Source organism: Suricata suricatta, chromosome X (assembly GCF_006229205.1).
Source record: "Suricata suricatta isolate VVHF042 chromosome X, meerkat_22Aug2017_6uvM2_HiC, whole genome shotgun sequence".
Lineage (NCBI taxonomy): Eukaryota > Metazoa > Chordata > Mammalia > Carnivora > Herpestidae > Suricata > Suricata suricatta.
Window position 1 is genome coordinate 53,004,160 of NC_043717.1, and position 17,233 is coordinate 53,021,392.

At 40.8% G+C, this 17,233-nt stretch overlaps 2 protein-coding genes across 16 annotated transcripts in view; both read right to left on the reverse strand.

Moving 5' to 3' along the window:
• Positions 1-9,540, reverse strand: part of HDAC8 (histone deacetylase 8) — a 225,820-nt gene extending 216,280 nt beyond the window's left edge. For 11 of the 12 annotated variants that reach the window (XM_029929839.1, XM_029929836.1, XM_029929834.1 and 8 more), the window contains exons 1-4: positions 9,105-9,540; positions 8,545-8,597; positions 5,513-5,643; positions 3,835-3,976 (exon numbers count right to left, since the gene is read on the reverse strand). In XM_029929839.1, the coding sequence (XP_029785699.1) occupies positions 3,835-3,976; positions 5,513-5,643; positions 8,545-8,597; positions 9,105-9,329 (551 nt within the window). In that variant the 5' untranslated portion in view covers positions 9,330-9,540. Of the gene's footprint in view, positions 1-540; positions 605-3,834; positions 3,977-5,512; positions 5,644-8,544; positions 8,598-9,104 lie in introns of those variants that run through there. The other variant, XM_029929845.1, reaches the window with a different exon arrangement.
• A 4,787-nt stretch (positions 9,541-14,327) lies between these two features.
• PHKA1 (phosphorylase kinase regulatory subunit alpha 1) overlaps positions 14,328-17,233 on the reverse strand; it is a 195,992-nt gene continuing 193,086 nt past the window's right edge. For all 4 annotated transcript variants that reach the window (XM_029930576.1, XM_029930578.1, XM_029930579.1 and 1 more), the window contains one exon: positions 14,328-16,960. In XM_029930576.1, coding sequence (XP_029786436.1) covers positions 16,787-16,960 — 174 coding nt within the window. In that variant the 3' untranslated portion in view covers positions 14,328-16,786. The remainder of the gene's footprint in view (positions 16,961-17,233) is intronic.

The following is a 17,233-nucleotide window of genomic DNA, read 5'->3' on the forward strand; positions in this document are numbered from 1 at the left end:
GCATAGAGCCTGCTTGAGATTCTGTTTGCTTTCTCTCTGCTCCCCCAACTTGTTCTCTCTCTCTCCCCCTCTCTCTCTTAAAACTAAATATATAATTCAAAAAATCAATTAGAATAAAGAATTTAACCACCTGTAATATTTGCTGCAACTTTTTTTGCCTCTTTTAATTTTGGTAATATTTTATCTGTAAAAGTAATAAAATCTTATTCCAGCAATTTTGCAAACTAGAAAAACACATCAATAATTCTGCCACCCTAACATAGCCACCATTATCATTCCCACTGTTTTTTTTTATATGTGTGCTCTGTAAAGTTGTAATTGCAGTCTGCATACAACTTTAAAACCTGTCTTTTTATTAACACATAAGTATTTTTCTGAAATGCCCTATAATCTTCATAATCATTATTTAAAATAATAGCATAATATTCTCTGAGTAGATTCACCATTTCCTTATTACTATATATTCATATTATTTTTATTTTTTGTTTCATAAATAACACTGATAAACACTTTCACACAAATAGTTTTTCCTATATTTTGCATTATTTTCTCAGGTAACATTCTCAGTAGTAGGATTCAAGGACAGCAATTCTTATCCCTATCCCTAAAGAAGATAAAGGGCAGAAATGCACGTTAGTTATCAAATTACTTTCTTAAGGGGCTAAAACAGTATTACCAGCCAAATAATTTTTTCAATTCCGGCTTAAAAAGAGGCTACGTAGTTGTTTAAATTTGCATTTCTTTGATCAGTAGTGATGAACATTGCCCCATGTTTTCCAGTTGTTCTTAACCATCTTTGTAAATTGTCTAGTCACGCTTTTTGTCCATACTTCTTATATATACATTATACTCTATAAGTGCCTTAAAAAATACAAACTTATCACACTGTCATATTTTTGTCACATATGCCTTTTACGTCTATGTTTAAATCTTGTTTTTTAAATGACCACCAAACTTTTAAAAGTTATTTTGGCTTTAAAATTGTATACAGCTAAATTTGTTCATCTTTTCCTTTGGGAGTTTTTTCTATTACTTCCTAAGCTTAGAAAAACTATTCCCCTTCAGAAGCCTGATAAATATCCATTCATTCTAGTTTTTTTAAACTTATTTTATATTTAATTCTTCAATCTAGCTGCCACTTATTTTAGTTTATTCAGGAGATGAGGGTATAAATTCTACCAGCAGTCACAGTATCATTTAGTGAACAATCCTTTTCACTCCTATTCAATTGCAAAGCATCTTTTATAATAGACTGAATTCTTATATATAACAGTCTCTCTGGGGAGTGTACCATTATATCATCTGTCTAATCCTATACCAATGGTACCAGTGTATTCATTATTCTAGTTTTGTATGTTTAATATCTAATAGTATTAGTCCCCCATCATTCTTCTTTTGAAGAATTCTCTTCGAAAATCACTGTTCTTTAGTTTCCGAATGCAATGTTTGCTGTCTCTTAAGATATCAATTTCTTGAGGGCAGGATTGGATTATTTCCTTACAATAGACGTCTAAGAATAATATTACTGGATGAACAGGTATGAACATTTCCCCCACTGTTTTAAACACTTACTTCCAAAGTTTTCAAAAAGAGTGTACCAATTTCACTGTAACCATGCCAGAACGAGGATATTTTGAAGATTTTGTTTTTCAAAATTGGTCAGGGAAAAAAATGTACCATGCCTCAATTTTTATATCTGTGCTTATTAGTGATGATAAACATATGCTTGACATCTAGTAGGTACTTAATCAGTGGATGCTGGATGAATAAATGCCATGTACAAATCTATATGAGTATTTGGGGATGGAAAAGTTTAAATAAATATTGTGGTTATAATAGATAATGCTGGGTAGATGTACGTTGGTGGGCTAAATGCCTATCCATCTACAGAGATGTTCCAGAGGTGCCAAGAACCCCATAGAATTTGGACCAGAATTGGGGCAATCCCTAGAGACTGTAATTTCTATTCACCACAGTATCTGTTTCCAGGTAGGATAAGCTGAAAGCTATCTGAAACAGGTAAGATAATACCCACCTACATGCAGCCCAGAAGCAGCCATGATTGGTTCTAGATAGAGTGTGCTTCATTTTAAAGCAAAACAGTGAGAAGTGGCAGGTAACTGGATATTCCACGGGAAACTGACCCAGGCCCTGAATTTAAATATATAAGATCTGGGGCACCTGGGTGGCTCAGTCGTTGGGCATCCGACTTTGGCTGAGGTCATGATCTCACAGTTTGTGGGTTCAAGCCCCATTACCAGGCTCCGTGCTGACAGCTCAGAGCCTGTATCCTATTTCAGATTCTGTGTCTCTCTCTTTTTCTGCCCTTACCCACTCATGCTCTGTCTCTGATTCTCAAAAATAAATATTAAAAAATTCAAAAAAATTATACAAAAAATTTTCATGAAACCACATTACTTTTCTTCCCAACTTGCTAAGCATAAAGGGAATAGAGGTCATTGATTCAAAAAGGCTGGGTTCCCCCACCTCTCTGCCCCCTCCCAACCACTGCCTTTCATGTGTGGTTTAAAGGAGAGGGAGGGTCACTTTCTTTGTCCTAGGAATCATTGTCTTTATTTTGAAAATTTTTAATAGAGAGATGGCTAACAAAAGGTAAGCTGTTTCTTTTTGTTGTTAAGGACATGTAAAACTCCTTATTAAACACTGGTTCTCTTAGCACCATCACCTCGGTAGTAGATTCTAGTAGTAAACTTTCTCAAGGGCTTCCTTGGTCATGCACAAAATCTGCCGATTTGATGAAACGAATTCCATATTAGTATGTAAACCTTCATAGGCTGAGGTTGTACTCAGAGTTTTATTCTGAAAACCAAAGTGTCATTTTCTCTGACTCCAGAGCACCGAGGAGTATCAAAGTCATGGCCAACAGTATGCACAGCTGATGTGTGAAAGATGCAGCAGCAGTTACTACCACTGCTGCTTCATTTCACTCACCCAGCAAGTTATCGCTTCAGAGCTGTAAAAATTCTTCTCCAATATGTATGAAGTATGACACACATAGCAAGCAAGCATATAGGAGGGCAAATGTTGTCTTAGCAGTCCTTGTCAGACACAGAGTAGAGCTGTGTGAAATGTTAACATGAAACTCCAAAAGGATGACTCTAGCTCCAAGCAGCACCTGAGAACAGCTGTTTCACAAGCCCTTTATTAGAGTGACACTGAACTCTCTCAGTCGGTTGCCACTATCCTTAGAGATGGCAGCATGAGTTTCCTTCTTGATTCTTCAGCCTTTTGTTTTAAATCTATTCTCATCAATTTTCCACCTGTTTGAAAATCTGTTTGCCACTTCTTTCAGAACTAGCTCTAAAATTCACCTCTTCCAAGACTTCCATGATTAATTTCTCCACACTGCTAAATCTCTTCAGCTCATACATATATTCAGTGGGTAAAAATAAATTGATGTTGCCCCCTACTTATTCTAGTTTTGTTAGTGTTTCTAGAGCATAAGTCCCTTGAAGTGAGGGGAATTTCCAAAAAGCTGGAAAGAAATGTAGAGATTGTCTAGTTAAATCCTTTGCCCTGACCATTTTCCTGATGGAAAAACAGGCTTAGAGAGGTTAATATTTCCAAGTCAGTTAGCCAAGTTTGCAGAAAAACTAGGCATAGAGCCCAGGTATCCTGACTTTCAATGGTGTGCTTTCCATTATATTGTCCCATCTTCTTCTATTTCACTTGTATCTCTTCAGGATGCCTGGTAAAGTGCTATATGCATACACAAGTCTCCCAATAAATGCCGATAGAACAAGCATAAGAGTTTACATAACTGAGAAACTGACTCAAGGAAAGAGGCAGAAAGCAGAAAGGTCATTTTCTTACTTCTTTGCATGATGCCACCCTCCGGACCAGTTAATTGCTACTTTGCACATTCCATCAATCAGGCATTGGGCAGCTGTGATTGTAGCCCCTCCTACAGCTGCTGCGTAGTCAAATATCCCTTCGGTGGCTGGGCAGTCATAACCTTTGGGCAAACATCAGAAGAGTTTGTTAAAAGATGAACTGGAGAAAGAGGAGGTGTGATACTGTGGTTTTTATAACAAGAAATATTTATTCATGATCTTCATCTCCCTTTCTGACACAGAGCTCCTAAAACTGCTGGAATTTCCTGAGTGATGATAGCAATTAAAGTGTCTTTGTGATGCTAATGAGGGTGACCTGTGGATCTTCCTCAGGATGGAGGTTGGTTGCCAGTGGAGCAAACCAGGTGATCAGAAGGTTAGGACTACCAGTCCTACCTCCTGTCCTCCTGTGAGAGGAAGGGGCTGGAGATCGAGTTCAATCACCAATCGGTCAATGATCTAATAAGTCATGTCTATGTAATGGAGCCTCCATAAAACCCCAAAAGGATGGCTGGGAGAGCTTATGGTTTGGTGAACACGTGGAGATGTGGGGAGATCGATATGCCTGGAGAGTGCATGGAAACTCCACATCCTCTCATCATACCTTGCCCTATGCACCTCTTCCATCTTGCCATTCTGAGTTATATATATCCTTTTGTACGTAACCAGTAATCTAGTAAGTAAATGGATTCCCTGAGTTCTATGCACTGCTCTAGCAAATTAAACCCAATGAGGAGGTTGTAGGGACTTCTGATTTATGGCCAGCCAAAAGCACAGGTAACAACCTGGGCTTGAGACTGGTATCTGAAGAGTAGAGCAGTATTGTGAGACTGAGTCCTTAACCTGTGAGATCTGATGCTATCTCCAGGAAGATACTGTCAGAGTTGAGATGAATTGTAGGACACTCAGCCGGTATCCTGAACATTGCTTGGGGGTTTAGGAGGAAAGTCCTACCTCCACACATCGGAAGTGAATCTGGAACCCTATTAGGAGGAATAGCTTGAGAAGTAACAACAACATATCTTACCAAAAAGCTACTGTGCTAACATCAGCTTCCAAATGAGAGTCAAACATCTCCAATGTTGGGGAAAGAATTTGTTTAAAGTGTTGGACCTAGAAAGACTAAACCTTTAAGATTAGCTAGTCACACCCTACAGATGCAGAAATGGAGTCCTGAGAGGTAATATCTTATCTGTGGTCATACAGAGCCAGGCCTGGGACCCAGACCCCTTGACTTGCCTGTCTCCCAGACCAGAGTTCCAGTAAACCATGCTGTTTCTCTGGACTATCCCTTTGGTCACCTACAGTTTTAAAAAATACAGCTGTTTAATGTGAAATAGGGTTGAAAACTTATCCAAAACATAAATATGTACTCAAGTTAAAATATAAGGTTAAAGCCAGACCCAATCTGGGCATTGCTATTAGGCTTAAGCAACTAAAAGATTTCTCTCCATCTGATCCATCATTCGGCTTTGCTCAACTCATATGGTTTGCTGGTTAAGTGAGATATATGTGTCTAAGCTAAGAGATTAATACTCTGCTTAACACATTAGTTCTTAATTAAAAAATAAAGACTGTCATGCAAGTTATAAAATAAGTCGTTACAATCTATAGGTGGAGGTTGTCTATCTCTCATCGTTGCCTGGTAATGACTTTACCTAGCCCGTATTCTACAGAGTCCGGATGATCGTCATCGCCTTCTTGGCTGACCTTCTGGAGATGTTGCAGATAGGCATCAGTGTGGAAGGTGGCCATCTCCTCCATGGAGGCTACTTTGGGCTTAACTATCCTAATAATAACAGAGAACAAAGAGAGCTTGAGTGAGTCAGACCCAGAGTATGCCAGAAACTGTAAGCAGGAGCCAGCAACCTGAGCAGAAGATACAACTCCCAGCTCCCAGTTCCAGTGGGCTGAAATAATAAACACGTTCTCTTATTCAACTGATGTAGTCTTCTCTTCCTCACATCTATGTAATGATTCCATTAATAAGGGGTGAGAGAATAGATCTCCCCCTTGAGTTCATAGGTAGTAAAAAAAAAAAGCGAGTGATTATATTTACGTGAAATAATCAGATATTAGGCTAACTTCATTCTGTGAGTTACAACTTCCATGACAAACTAGTAGGGAGAGAGATCTACACTTGAATCAGTTCCTAATTGGGACATATGATCCTTTCAACTACAGTTTTACTTTAAAATTTTTTAAGTTTGTTTATTTATTTATTTTGAGAGACCAAGCAAGAAAGTAGGGGAATGACAGAGAGAGAGGGAGAGAGAGAATCCCAAGCAGGCTCTGCACTGTCAGCACAGAGCCTGACTTGGGGCCCAATCCCATGAACCGTGAGATCATGACCTGAGCCAAAGCCAGGAGTTGGATGCTTAACTGACTGAGCCACCCAGTTGTCCCTAGTTTCACATTAATAGGCAACTCTATTATCATGAATTTTGAATTTGGAGTAGAGAATTGGGCACCTCTTCTTAATTCAGTACTTATGAACTCGATAACCTCAGGCAAGTTGACTGTTCTATAGTTTCCTCACCTGTAAAGTAGGGAGATCGTATGAAACGTAATGTGAAAACGAAGTGATAACATATGAAAATGCTTTGTGGACAACTATCATTATTGTTAATACTAACAGATAAGAAATAGGCAACTCAAAACATAAAAGTTCCTATATTTGGTCCCTCACATCCATCTGTGAGAGGAAGAGAAGGGGCAAACTGGTTGGAACTGGGCTTTGCTGAGAAGCTCTCAACGAACTCCTCACAGGAAGTGGCAAATAGAAGTGATTCAGAGAATACAGGGTGTTGTAAAGCTAACAACAGCACTTACCACTTTTAACCTCTAGCTGCCTATTCCCCATTTCTTCTCCTGACTCTGCCACTGCCCCTTAAAAGGTGGTCTATGGACCAGCAGCAGCGGCAGCAACAGCATCTGGGAACCTGTCGGACAGGCAGAACTTCAACCATCACCCTCACCTCAGATCTACTGAATCGGAATTTAACAAGGTAATTCATATGTACATTCGAATTGGAAGAGCGATGACCGAGGTCACAGGGAGGCAGTAATGGTTTTTTAATATTGGCTGAACGGGAACTCAGCCATGGGTTTTTCATGAATATGACTGTATGGGCTACTACTATCACCAAGCAGGTCAAAAGAATCCTGTAGCTCAGTCTCAACAATTAAATATATATAGTGGCACCTGGATAACTCAGTTGGTTAAGGGTGTGACTTCAGCTCAGGTCTTGGTCTCATGCATGAGTTTGAGTACCGCATCAGGCTCACAGCTGTCAGCACAGAGTCTACTTTGGATCCTCTGTCCCTCTCTCTCTCTTTCTGCCCTTACCCCGCATGCCTTCTCTCAAAAATAAGTAAATATCAAAAAATTTACATACATATAGCTAAGATACGGGACTCTCGCTTCTCCTTCAAGAAAATGACAAATCTGTGCATTAAAATAAAAATGTTACAGTTTCTTGGACCATGTTTCCCAGCCTTAATAAGTCCTTTTTCTAGTGCCCTTCCTCTTATCTAACAAATACTTACAGAAAGCCTCTCTGCTTAATAGCAAGGGAATGGGATAGTTTTGCTTTGCATTGATTTCTTGTTTGTCTTGAAATAATTTTTTTATGTTTATTTATTTTGAGAGAGAGAGAGAGAGAGAGAGAGAGAGAGAGAGAACACATGGGAAGTGCAGAAAGAGAGGGAAAGAGAGAGAATCCCAAGCAGGCTCCACACTGTCAGCATGGAGCCTGATGTGGGGCTCGAACTCACAAACCATGAGATCATGACCTGAGTGGAAATCAAGAGTCAGATCCTTAAACCACCCAGGCACCCCTAAAGTAATTTTTGGAAAAGTTAAGTACTGTGAGGGAAGGCATGTAGTTTTTATGTCTACCAAACATATGGGTTAAAAAAAATAAGGTACTCAAAAAATGATTTTGTTAATAAGGATAAAATTCAAAAGCCTATTACACTACCTTCTGGAGGATAAATGAAGCATACCACATAAGTCAGAGTAGACACTTACCTATTTGGTCAGACAATGTTGTAAATAATGCTACAAGTGACAGGATTATAATATTTACTTTTATAATGATAAACGGCAAGTCCTTCCTTCCTTCCTTCCTCCCTCCCTCCCCCCCCCCTTTCTCTCTTTCTCTCTTTCTTTAAGACGCACTTAAGTCTGTGTTGAGTTTGAGTTCTGGCCTGGTTGCAGGAGTTTTGCTTTGGCCTTGACTTGTTTCCAGGCTTAATTGTAAAAGTTAGGTGGTGGTGATGGGGTGTCTAAAAGTCTTAAGTTGAACACACACCCTCAGATTTGGCTTAGAAACAAACACATAGAAATCCCAGAACATGTCCCAGGTGAAAAAAAAAAAAATCCCCATCAGGTGGGTACCCTTGTGTACTCACCTCAAAATCTCCACAAAACACCTATCTCTAGATTACTTTCCCTTCCAGCAATAGAGTCTTATTTCTAACGGGTCTTAACTGCTTGACGCAGTTTTTTCAAGTTTTCTTAATTCTTCAAGAACTTTCACTAGGTTACAGGCAGATTACAAATACTGAATTGCAAAAAAACTTTGAAAGAAAGGACCATTCTCTTCCTAATTAGCTCCATTGTGAAGTAGGATACTAAGGCTAGGAGCGGTTAGCTTCAGGGCTCGGTTCAAGAAAGACAACTTACCTCATTTGCTTATGCAGTGCATATGCTTCAATCAAAGAATGTACCATACTGGCCTAAAAACATCAACAAAAAAGAAACAAAAGGCAGAAAAAACTTTTCTTAAATGTTTAATTCAGAGAAATACCATCGACTTCATCATCCTGAACAAAGACAGTAACTTTTAACTCCCCTACCTTCTTTTTACTTACAAGTTGCAATGCACTTTAGACAAAATAGATACAAAGTATATAAATCGCTAAGGAGAAAGCTACCGGGCCTCTCCGAGGAGCTGGAACGTATCTCTCCTGCAGCGTCTTCTCGTCTTCAGGGATCTCTTGTAGTGGAGACACCATCCCCTCCCCCGCACCCCTACCCCCACCGGTGAGTTGGCCGCCCCGGCGGATAAATGCTGCGCTCTCAGAAACTGTAAGGGAACACTTCCTCCATCTCCTGGCACAGCTGCCCAAATTTCTGAAGATTTTCCCCAGCCCGGTATGCTCTCTGCTTCCTAATGCCGTCCAGTCCAACGGCCTCCACCCCCACCCCAAAAGCCCACGGTCTTTTATCCCCACCTCTCTTACCCGTTTGGGGACTTTGGCCAGGGAGTCGCACATGCTGACATACTCGGGACTGTAGATGTATACTGGAGGCAGCGACTGCCCACTGTCCTCCGGTTCTTCCGGCTCCTCCATCTTCCAATTCCAGCCGTTCCAGAGCCACCGTCTGGATCCGGCTTTTTTCGGACTCAGCCCGGGCTCCGGTTCCTGCTCCTCTGAACGGCCGCGGCGGTGCTCCCTGGTCAACATTCCGTCCTATTCTCCTTATCGCCAGAGACACTGTCCCAGCTCCCCAACCAATTGAAGGAATACATGGGCCCTCCCAGGTCAGAACCCCTTCATTTAATGACCACCGTTCAAAACCGAAGGGTAGGCAAACATAAAAGCCCAAATAACTGCCAGTTAGGATCGATATTTTATGGGACAAATAAGCACGGTCAAAACTAACCATCCTTGTTGCCCTACGGGGCCATTTGAAATGAGGTCAGACCAGCTTTAGAGCATGCTGGGAGATGTAGTTTTGAGGAGTTCGAATAGCGGAAGAGCCGGAGCTAATTACTAAAACAGCCGCGAATGTGAGTTTTAGCGCTTAAGAAAATAAAGCCGCTTCAGCTCTTCATGAATTGTTTCAATCTGCCAATACACCCATGTAAATATTTAAGGGTAGACACAATGTGGCCACCAAGAGCCCAGCACCACCCAGCTACGTTAGACGGGCTTTTTTTGGTGGGGGACTAATAAATGGATGCAAAAGATTGAAAAATTTACACAGTAAATTCTGTACCGCAACTTTAGTTTATTCCTTTTCATCATTAGCAATCCATGTCCATGTAAGAGTTATAAACCTCAATAATTCACTCTGGCAAAGCCGAAAGCACTTTCCTAAGAGGCTGGCTGGTAATCTGGAAATTGCTTTGTAGATTCCAATCAAGCAGCGATGTCAAATTACTCTTTGAAAATTCATGTGGGAGGGTGAGCAGATACTTTCAGTGATGTTTGCAAACTGCAGCTTCTCTTCCCTCCCTCCTTTTGCTTCTGGAGCTATACAAGGGTTACTGAAATATTTTAGATTTAGTGTGAGGCTCCACATTACATAATATCCTGAAACAGCTTTAGAATGATCATCAGTATTTCCAGGCTCCTGGCCGCCCCTGTGATATGATGCAAGTCGGCCAATCCCCAAGTCTCCCCACCCCCACCTCTCACATCAACCTGAAGTGACCTGCTAACACCCCTCAGACAATCCAACATCCTTACTTCCTTTCCTACTAGCTTGCCTTTTTTTTTACTCTATAAACACTTATTGAGCATTCTGATATGCACTCGGATATATTATTTCATTTCATCTTTGCAAAAGTCCTATGCATGATGTTGTAATATGCCCATTTTACAGATGCAGTTTAGAGAGAGAGCAAATGGCTGTTCAATGTCACACACCTATTAAGCAGAAAAGCAGGCATTCAAAAGTAGGTCCGCCTGACACTGAAGCCGTTGAACATTCCCTTTACTATGTAAACCTCATTCCTGCAGGATGACTTTGTGTTAAATCTAACTTAGTTCAATCCTCCATTTAGTATTCCCTGAATACTTACTATTCTGGAAAATCCCCCCACCCCATGATGTGTTCTTTAACTAGAATGTAAGCCCTTATGCTTCTTTTAGAACTGGTTCAAAGTTCTACGATCATTCCATTATTCATTAAACATTTATCTGAAGGCAACTAAATGTATCACAGTGAAGGATTTAATTCTCAAGATGGACTACAATCTTATTTCTGCTCTCAGAGAATTTGCATTCTTGTAGAGATGACACAAATACACAAGAAACAGTATGCAATGCAGCAGAGTCAGATAATGAATTGAACAGGCTTAGATTACTTCACAACTAAACTTTAAGTACTTAATAAATGGCAACTAGGATTCCTATTCAGTGGCATTTGAGATGGTCTTAGTGGATGGACAGGATTTTACTTGGTGAGGATGGGAGCGGGGGTGGGGTGTGAAGCACGCTGACTAGAATCAACAGCATAAGCAAAAGCACAAAGGTGAACATTTCTAGACTAGTTTAGCTGAAGAGGCTGGATAATGAAGGGTTGTAAATGCCAGGCTAAAGAGAGCAGACTTCATCCTGTGGCAAATGAGGAGACATTTAAACAGAAATCTTAAAATACAAACAATGATTTCTACAGGAGTGGCATGTAGGAAAGATTAACTATTAAAAGACTAGAGGTAGTGAGACTGCCACAGTGGTCCACATAAAAAGTAATGATTTAAACTAGGGTATGGGTGAGGTGCCTGGGTGGCTCAGGCTGACTTAGGCTCAGGTCATGATCTCACGATCCGCATCAGGCTCTGTACTGACAGCTCAGAGCCTGGAGCCTGCTTCCAATTCTGTGTCTCCCTCTCTCTCTGCCCTTCCTACTCACACTCTGTCTCTCTCTCTGTCTCTCTCTATCTCTCTCAAAAATAAATAAACATTAAAAAATTAAATAAACAAACTAGGGTATGGGCAATGGGAAAAGAAATGCCACTACCCCAGCCCTAGCATTGTCATCTCTCACCTGGACTTTCTGCAATATCTCACAGGTTTCTACCTCTACTTTTGTAGAACTACAATCTAGTCTTCTTGCAGACACCAGAATGAAGTTGGGGCAAAAAAAAAAAAAAAAGTAAATCAGATCATGTCACTTTTTAAAGCCTACCCCACACCATGGTGAGAATCTTTTGACCTAGGAAGAAGAGTGTAACTTTTGGGAATGCCTTTTTGTGGAGGCTAGGAGGAGAAGAAAGATGCCAGAAAGGAGACAAAAGAAGAAATAGTTGGGTGAGAACAAATGTAATACAATTTCACAGAAATTGAGGGATGAGAGGGTCACAATAAGGGAGAGGTAATAACAATGTCATTGCCATTAGGAGCTGACTTGTGCTCTATGAGAACACACACACACGCACTCACACTCACACACACACACACACACACACACAACACACACACACAAGGCAGGGGGAGGAAGCCAGATTACAAGGGGTGAAGGAGTGAAACCAACACTATCAGGTGTAGCTTCCTCTTTGAAGAAATTTGATTGTGAAAAGAAGGAATTAGTATATCAGGGGATGTTAGAGCTCATGAATGATTATTTTAGGATAAGAGAGAAAAGCACACATTTACAGACCGAGGGGAAGGAGTCTGTGGGGCTGTAGGAGTTCACTGAAAGTTGAGACCATGGCAGGTTGGCAATATAAAGAGGAAATGGGATTTGTCCTGGGCCTTCATGAATAGGCAGGGGAATGAAGAGGAGAGCAGGATACAGGCTGGCCAGCTGGCACCCTAAAAAATATGGACCGTAATAAGATAATACCAAAAAGGATTGTTGTCTGTGTTCTTTCAGATGTAGCAGCAGGTACAACTCTGTGTTCTTTCAGATGTAGCAGCAGCTCAACACTTCAACACACTTCTAAAGTGAAACAGTATCACCATTTGATGCACAACGTGGCAAGATGACTCAAGTATGAAGTAAGGTAAATTTTTGCAATGAGGCTCTGAAATTGGCAGCCTATTCCTGCAGCAAATCTCACAGGATGTCTGGACCCTTGTTCATGATTAAGAGAGAGCACAAACCATGCCACAGGTCCCTAACCTCAATTTTCCACATGCTTAATATCCATACGGTCCTTCGCTTGGGAAGAAAACCCTTCCCAAGCACTGGAATTGCAGATGGAAGGCGTAAGTTCAGAGGAAGTAGGTTGAACTTTGGCTCCAAAGTGTACTGGTGTGTACCTTGGATAAATTCCTTGACTCACTTTCTTCAACCATTATTGCTAAAGGTAGTTTTTGAATCAGCAAGTTCAGGTTGGGCTATGCCACTTATTTTTGGCAATCTTGCCTGTCTTTCCTTGCTGGCAGAAACAGGCAGAAGGGAAAGCAAACACACTGAAAAGGCACTACTCCCGTAGCTACTGTCTTTGTGCATTTCTGCCCATTGCCCACTATGCCATATAATCTGCCTACAGATGCCTCAACTGTACTCAACAGACCGACCCTTGTTTTAATGTCTTTTCCTTGGAGGGTGTCATTGTCAAGAATGGGAACTCTAGAGCCAGACTGCTTGGGCTCAAATCCCAGCTCTACCACTTACCAGCATTTGATTTTGAACAATTCGCTTAAATGCTCAGCACCTCAGTTCTCTCATCTGTAAGATGAGGATGACAACAGTATCTAGCTCACATGGAAACTGTGAAGACAGAATAAAACGGTTCATGCCAACTGCCTGTATAACAATGTCTGTAATCTGGTAAGCCCTCAAATATTGCTTAGGATTTAAGAGATATTATTTAAGTCTCCCCCTACTGTTTCCTTACCCCCCACACCACAACTGCAAGAGTACTTTTGAGAACATGTCCTTGGCTTTTAGGCCTACCCTTAAAAGAAATAAGACTTCTGCTAAATATAGGGCAACCATATCATCCAAACTGGGACACTTTTGAGAGTGACAAAGAGTGCTATTAATAATTATGCCAGGACAACAGGTATAAACGGAGGCTGTCCTGGGCAAATCAAGACCTGGGCAAATCACTCAAGTTTAATTGGAAACAAAGACTAAATGCGGAAAACACTGTATTTATCTCCAGAGCATTAGTGTAGGTACTAGGTATTGAGTAAGTGCAAAGGGGGGCAGTAGAGGTTTTGTGAGCCATGGGTAAGAACAATAATGTTTGCCTCACCAGTTGTGTAATGAGCACACAGTGTAGTGAAACCTAATTAGGGAGGATGGGGCTGGAGACTGGTTGATCCTTACCGAATATACTCTCTCTTATTACATGATGGTTAATGAGTAGTATAAACGGGATTCTGCCAAATATTTATAATACTTAGGCGAACAAATTGTTGTTAAGTACCCTCCAGTAGTGCAGAAGCCCCATTTGCACACAATTGTAATACTGAGTAAAAATCCGACTTATTCATTCACCAGGACAGGTCCCCTAAAGATGTTAATAAGCCTGTTTTAATTTAGTGAGCCTAGTTTGAGTGGGTATGTATTTGAAATATAAAACTGTGTTTCTTTACCTATATTATCTAACATATTATAGAATATATAATATATGATTTCCATACAAAGATAATTCTACTCTGACCCAGTTAATGAGCTTTGACTGTACTGTATAATTAAACAGAGTATGTAAAATAGAGCTATGAAATAAACCACAGTCACAAAAACACACATAAAATTTTGCACACTGGCATCAGACATAATTTAATTGGACATTTTAATTTTTAATTCTAGTTTCAAAACAGAAGTGCTTTTAAAAAAAAGTCCAAAATCTCTTTTAGTATCACATGCTTACAAAGAATAAAATGCATATCAAGTTTCCTAAAAAGTTGCTTTAAATGTGAAATAGCACTGGATGGAGAGCACACTGATAGGTAATTTAGTAAACTCGGAGAAACACAGTAGTCAGTGTCAGTTCAGGCAAATCAGCACGGACAAGAGCAGTGGTTTACACCTGTGCCGCTCCGGATGGACTTCCTGTGGTATGCGGGGTATGCGGCCAGTAAAAAGACAAACGGTGTCAGAACAGGTCATAAATTATCTTCATAAAGTTACCAGAAAATCACATAATCAGAAAGCTACTTACTGTGTGTTTCCATTTGCTCTGAGAGACCTACTAAAAAGGTTGACTATCTTTTTTCATTGCCACTCTCTGTCTTCAATCACCCTACTTAGTATGCTCGCTTACTCATGAACTCAAAAGGCTGTCACTGGTTCTGTAAGAACTGTTCAGAAAGCTCCCCAGCCCAAGCCCCCTGCTTGGAGAAAAATCTGAAAAATCTGAGAGAAAGGAAAGAACCGAAGTAGGAAGTCACTTGAGTGCAAACAGGTAAATAGCAGTCTTTACACATAAACAAGGAGAAGGAAAGTGCTATGGACTGATTGTTTGGATCCCTTCAAAATTCACATTGGGGATTCAGCCTTAGTCCCCAAGGTGATGGGATTTGGAGTTGGGGGCCTTTGGAAGGTAATAAGAATTAGATGGTCATAGGGAAGAGTTCCCATGACGAAACTAGTGCCCTTATGAAGAAGAAGAGACTAGAGTACCCACTCTCCCTCCCCCTGTCTCTGCCATGTGAGGACATAGCAAGAAGGTGGCCATCTGCAAACCAGGAAGAGGGGCCTCACCAAACACTGAGTTTGCAGGCATCCTGACCTTGTGCATCTCAGCCTCCAGACATGTAAGAAATAAATGTTTCTTCTTTAAGCCACCTAGTCTACAGTATTTTGTTACAGCAGCCTGAACTAAGAAAGGTAGGAGAAACATTCTTCAAACGAAGCTACCTAAGCATGGGACTAGGGAAAATGACTTTTGGATTCCTCCATTACTCTTGGTGTGTCAGCCTGGGGGCACAGTCACCACCATCCATATAACACATATTTGCATAGTCTGCCAAATTTAGATACAGATAGGTATACAGACACATCAAAACTAGTTACATTTAGAAAAATTCCCGTGTATGCTTAGACATACACACAAATGCAGTTATTTACAAGAAACATATATATGCCCATAGATTTCAAAATACACATAGATATGAACAATAGAATCAGGGAGTAAAAATGTAAGTGAAAGAGTTTAAGAACCGATGGGAAGGCAGGGAGTTGGTGGCAGGTAGGGGTTGAATGCTGTAGAAAGTGAGTAGGTGAGAGAGACAGACAGGTAAGGACCACCAAGGAAGGACTGCTTGGGAAGGCAACTATAGACTTGACTGCTGGATTCCTGTTTGCCAAAGACAGAGACTTCAGTTATTTTGCATATTGTGTGTTGGCCCACTCTTCAGAGGCAAAAGTTGGTGCACAAGGCTCTCTTTGGGGCACTAACTTACCTCTGATTCCCTCTCTGTTCCCTAGGCATAAGACACTATCACAGGCATCTTCTCTTCTCCCTTCCTTTTTGAAATTGGGCTCCTGGCTCCTGGATTATTCTGCATTTTCTGCTACAGATACATCTCTGAACACCAGCCATCTTCAGAAAATGTGACTTCAATTGCTAATACAGAAATTCTTAAATACAGACACTTGCATTTTTTGATATTTCACAAAGGGAAAGTAGAAATTATATATGCAGATACAGATAGGGCAACAGCAGGGACAATAATTCTGTACAGAAAGGCATTTGTCACTCAGTGTGAGGCAACGTGTGAATAAAGAAAAAAACCATGATGTGGTAGTCTCCTTTCCCAAGAAAAGGCACTTGGAATAGATATTTCCAATGTGTGGACGTATAAAATCCAACACTTTAGGGTTTTCCACTTGAAATAATGTCCCAAAGCACCCACCACTCATTCACACAATGAAACTACACATAAGAAATTTTCCAAACTTCAGTCGTAAGTTATTATTAATACCTGCTCTCCAAACAGTAGTTAGGAAACTAAATTTCTAACAGATCTGGAGGATAAAAACACATGCAAACTTCCATGAACCATGAACGAATTAAGGCCTACAAGAAAGAGCCTGGGTGGGCATATTCTTCCACGCAGAGGTTCACTTCTAAAGTACTTAGTGGATCAGAAAAGTTCATTCTTCTTTGGTGGGATGGGATGGAAAGGGGCAGGGTAGGAGTGATCAGGCCAACACATTTCAGTCTCATGCATGATCAACCGAGGCAGGAACCAGCTTTCAAAAGGCTCCCCGCAGCCAGGGCCCAGAGGCCTCACTGCATGGCACAGATGCTGTGAGGCAGGAACTCCTGTATGTAGGTGGCAGCCGCCTTGGAGAGGTAGGTCATGGTGCCAAACCTGCCACTGGGTGCACTGTCATACAGAAGAGTACAGATGCCAGATGCAGGATCCTTGGCCAACATGGTATCATCTGCCCCGAGGGTTTTCTGTTTGGTTTTTAAGGGTGGGGAAAACACAGGGGAAAGGAAAAGTTACTAATCCTACTAGTTAAAGTCCTGATTGGGATAGCAGAGTCTCCTCCCCATCACCAGCTAGTTGAATGTTAGGCTGTTTTGGTAGGAAGGGATCAGAGTTATGCACAAAATGTTGAATCTGAGTTTCTATATGTGCATTTTTCACTACATACCCAAATCCTATGACATTAGGTTTTTAATAATTTTTTTAATGTTTACTTTTGAGAGAGAGGCAGAGAAAGAGAG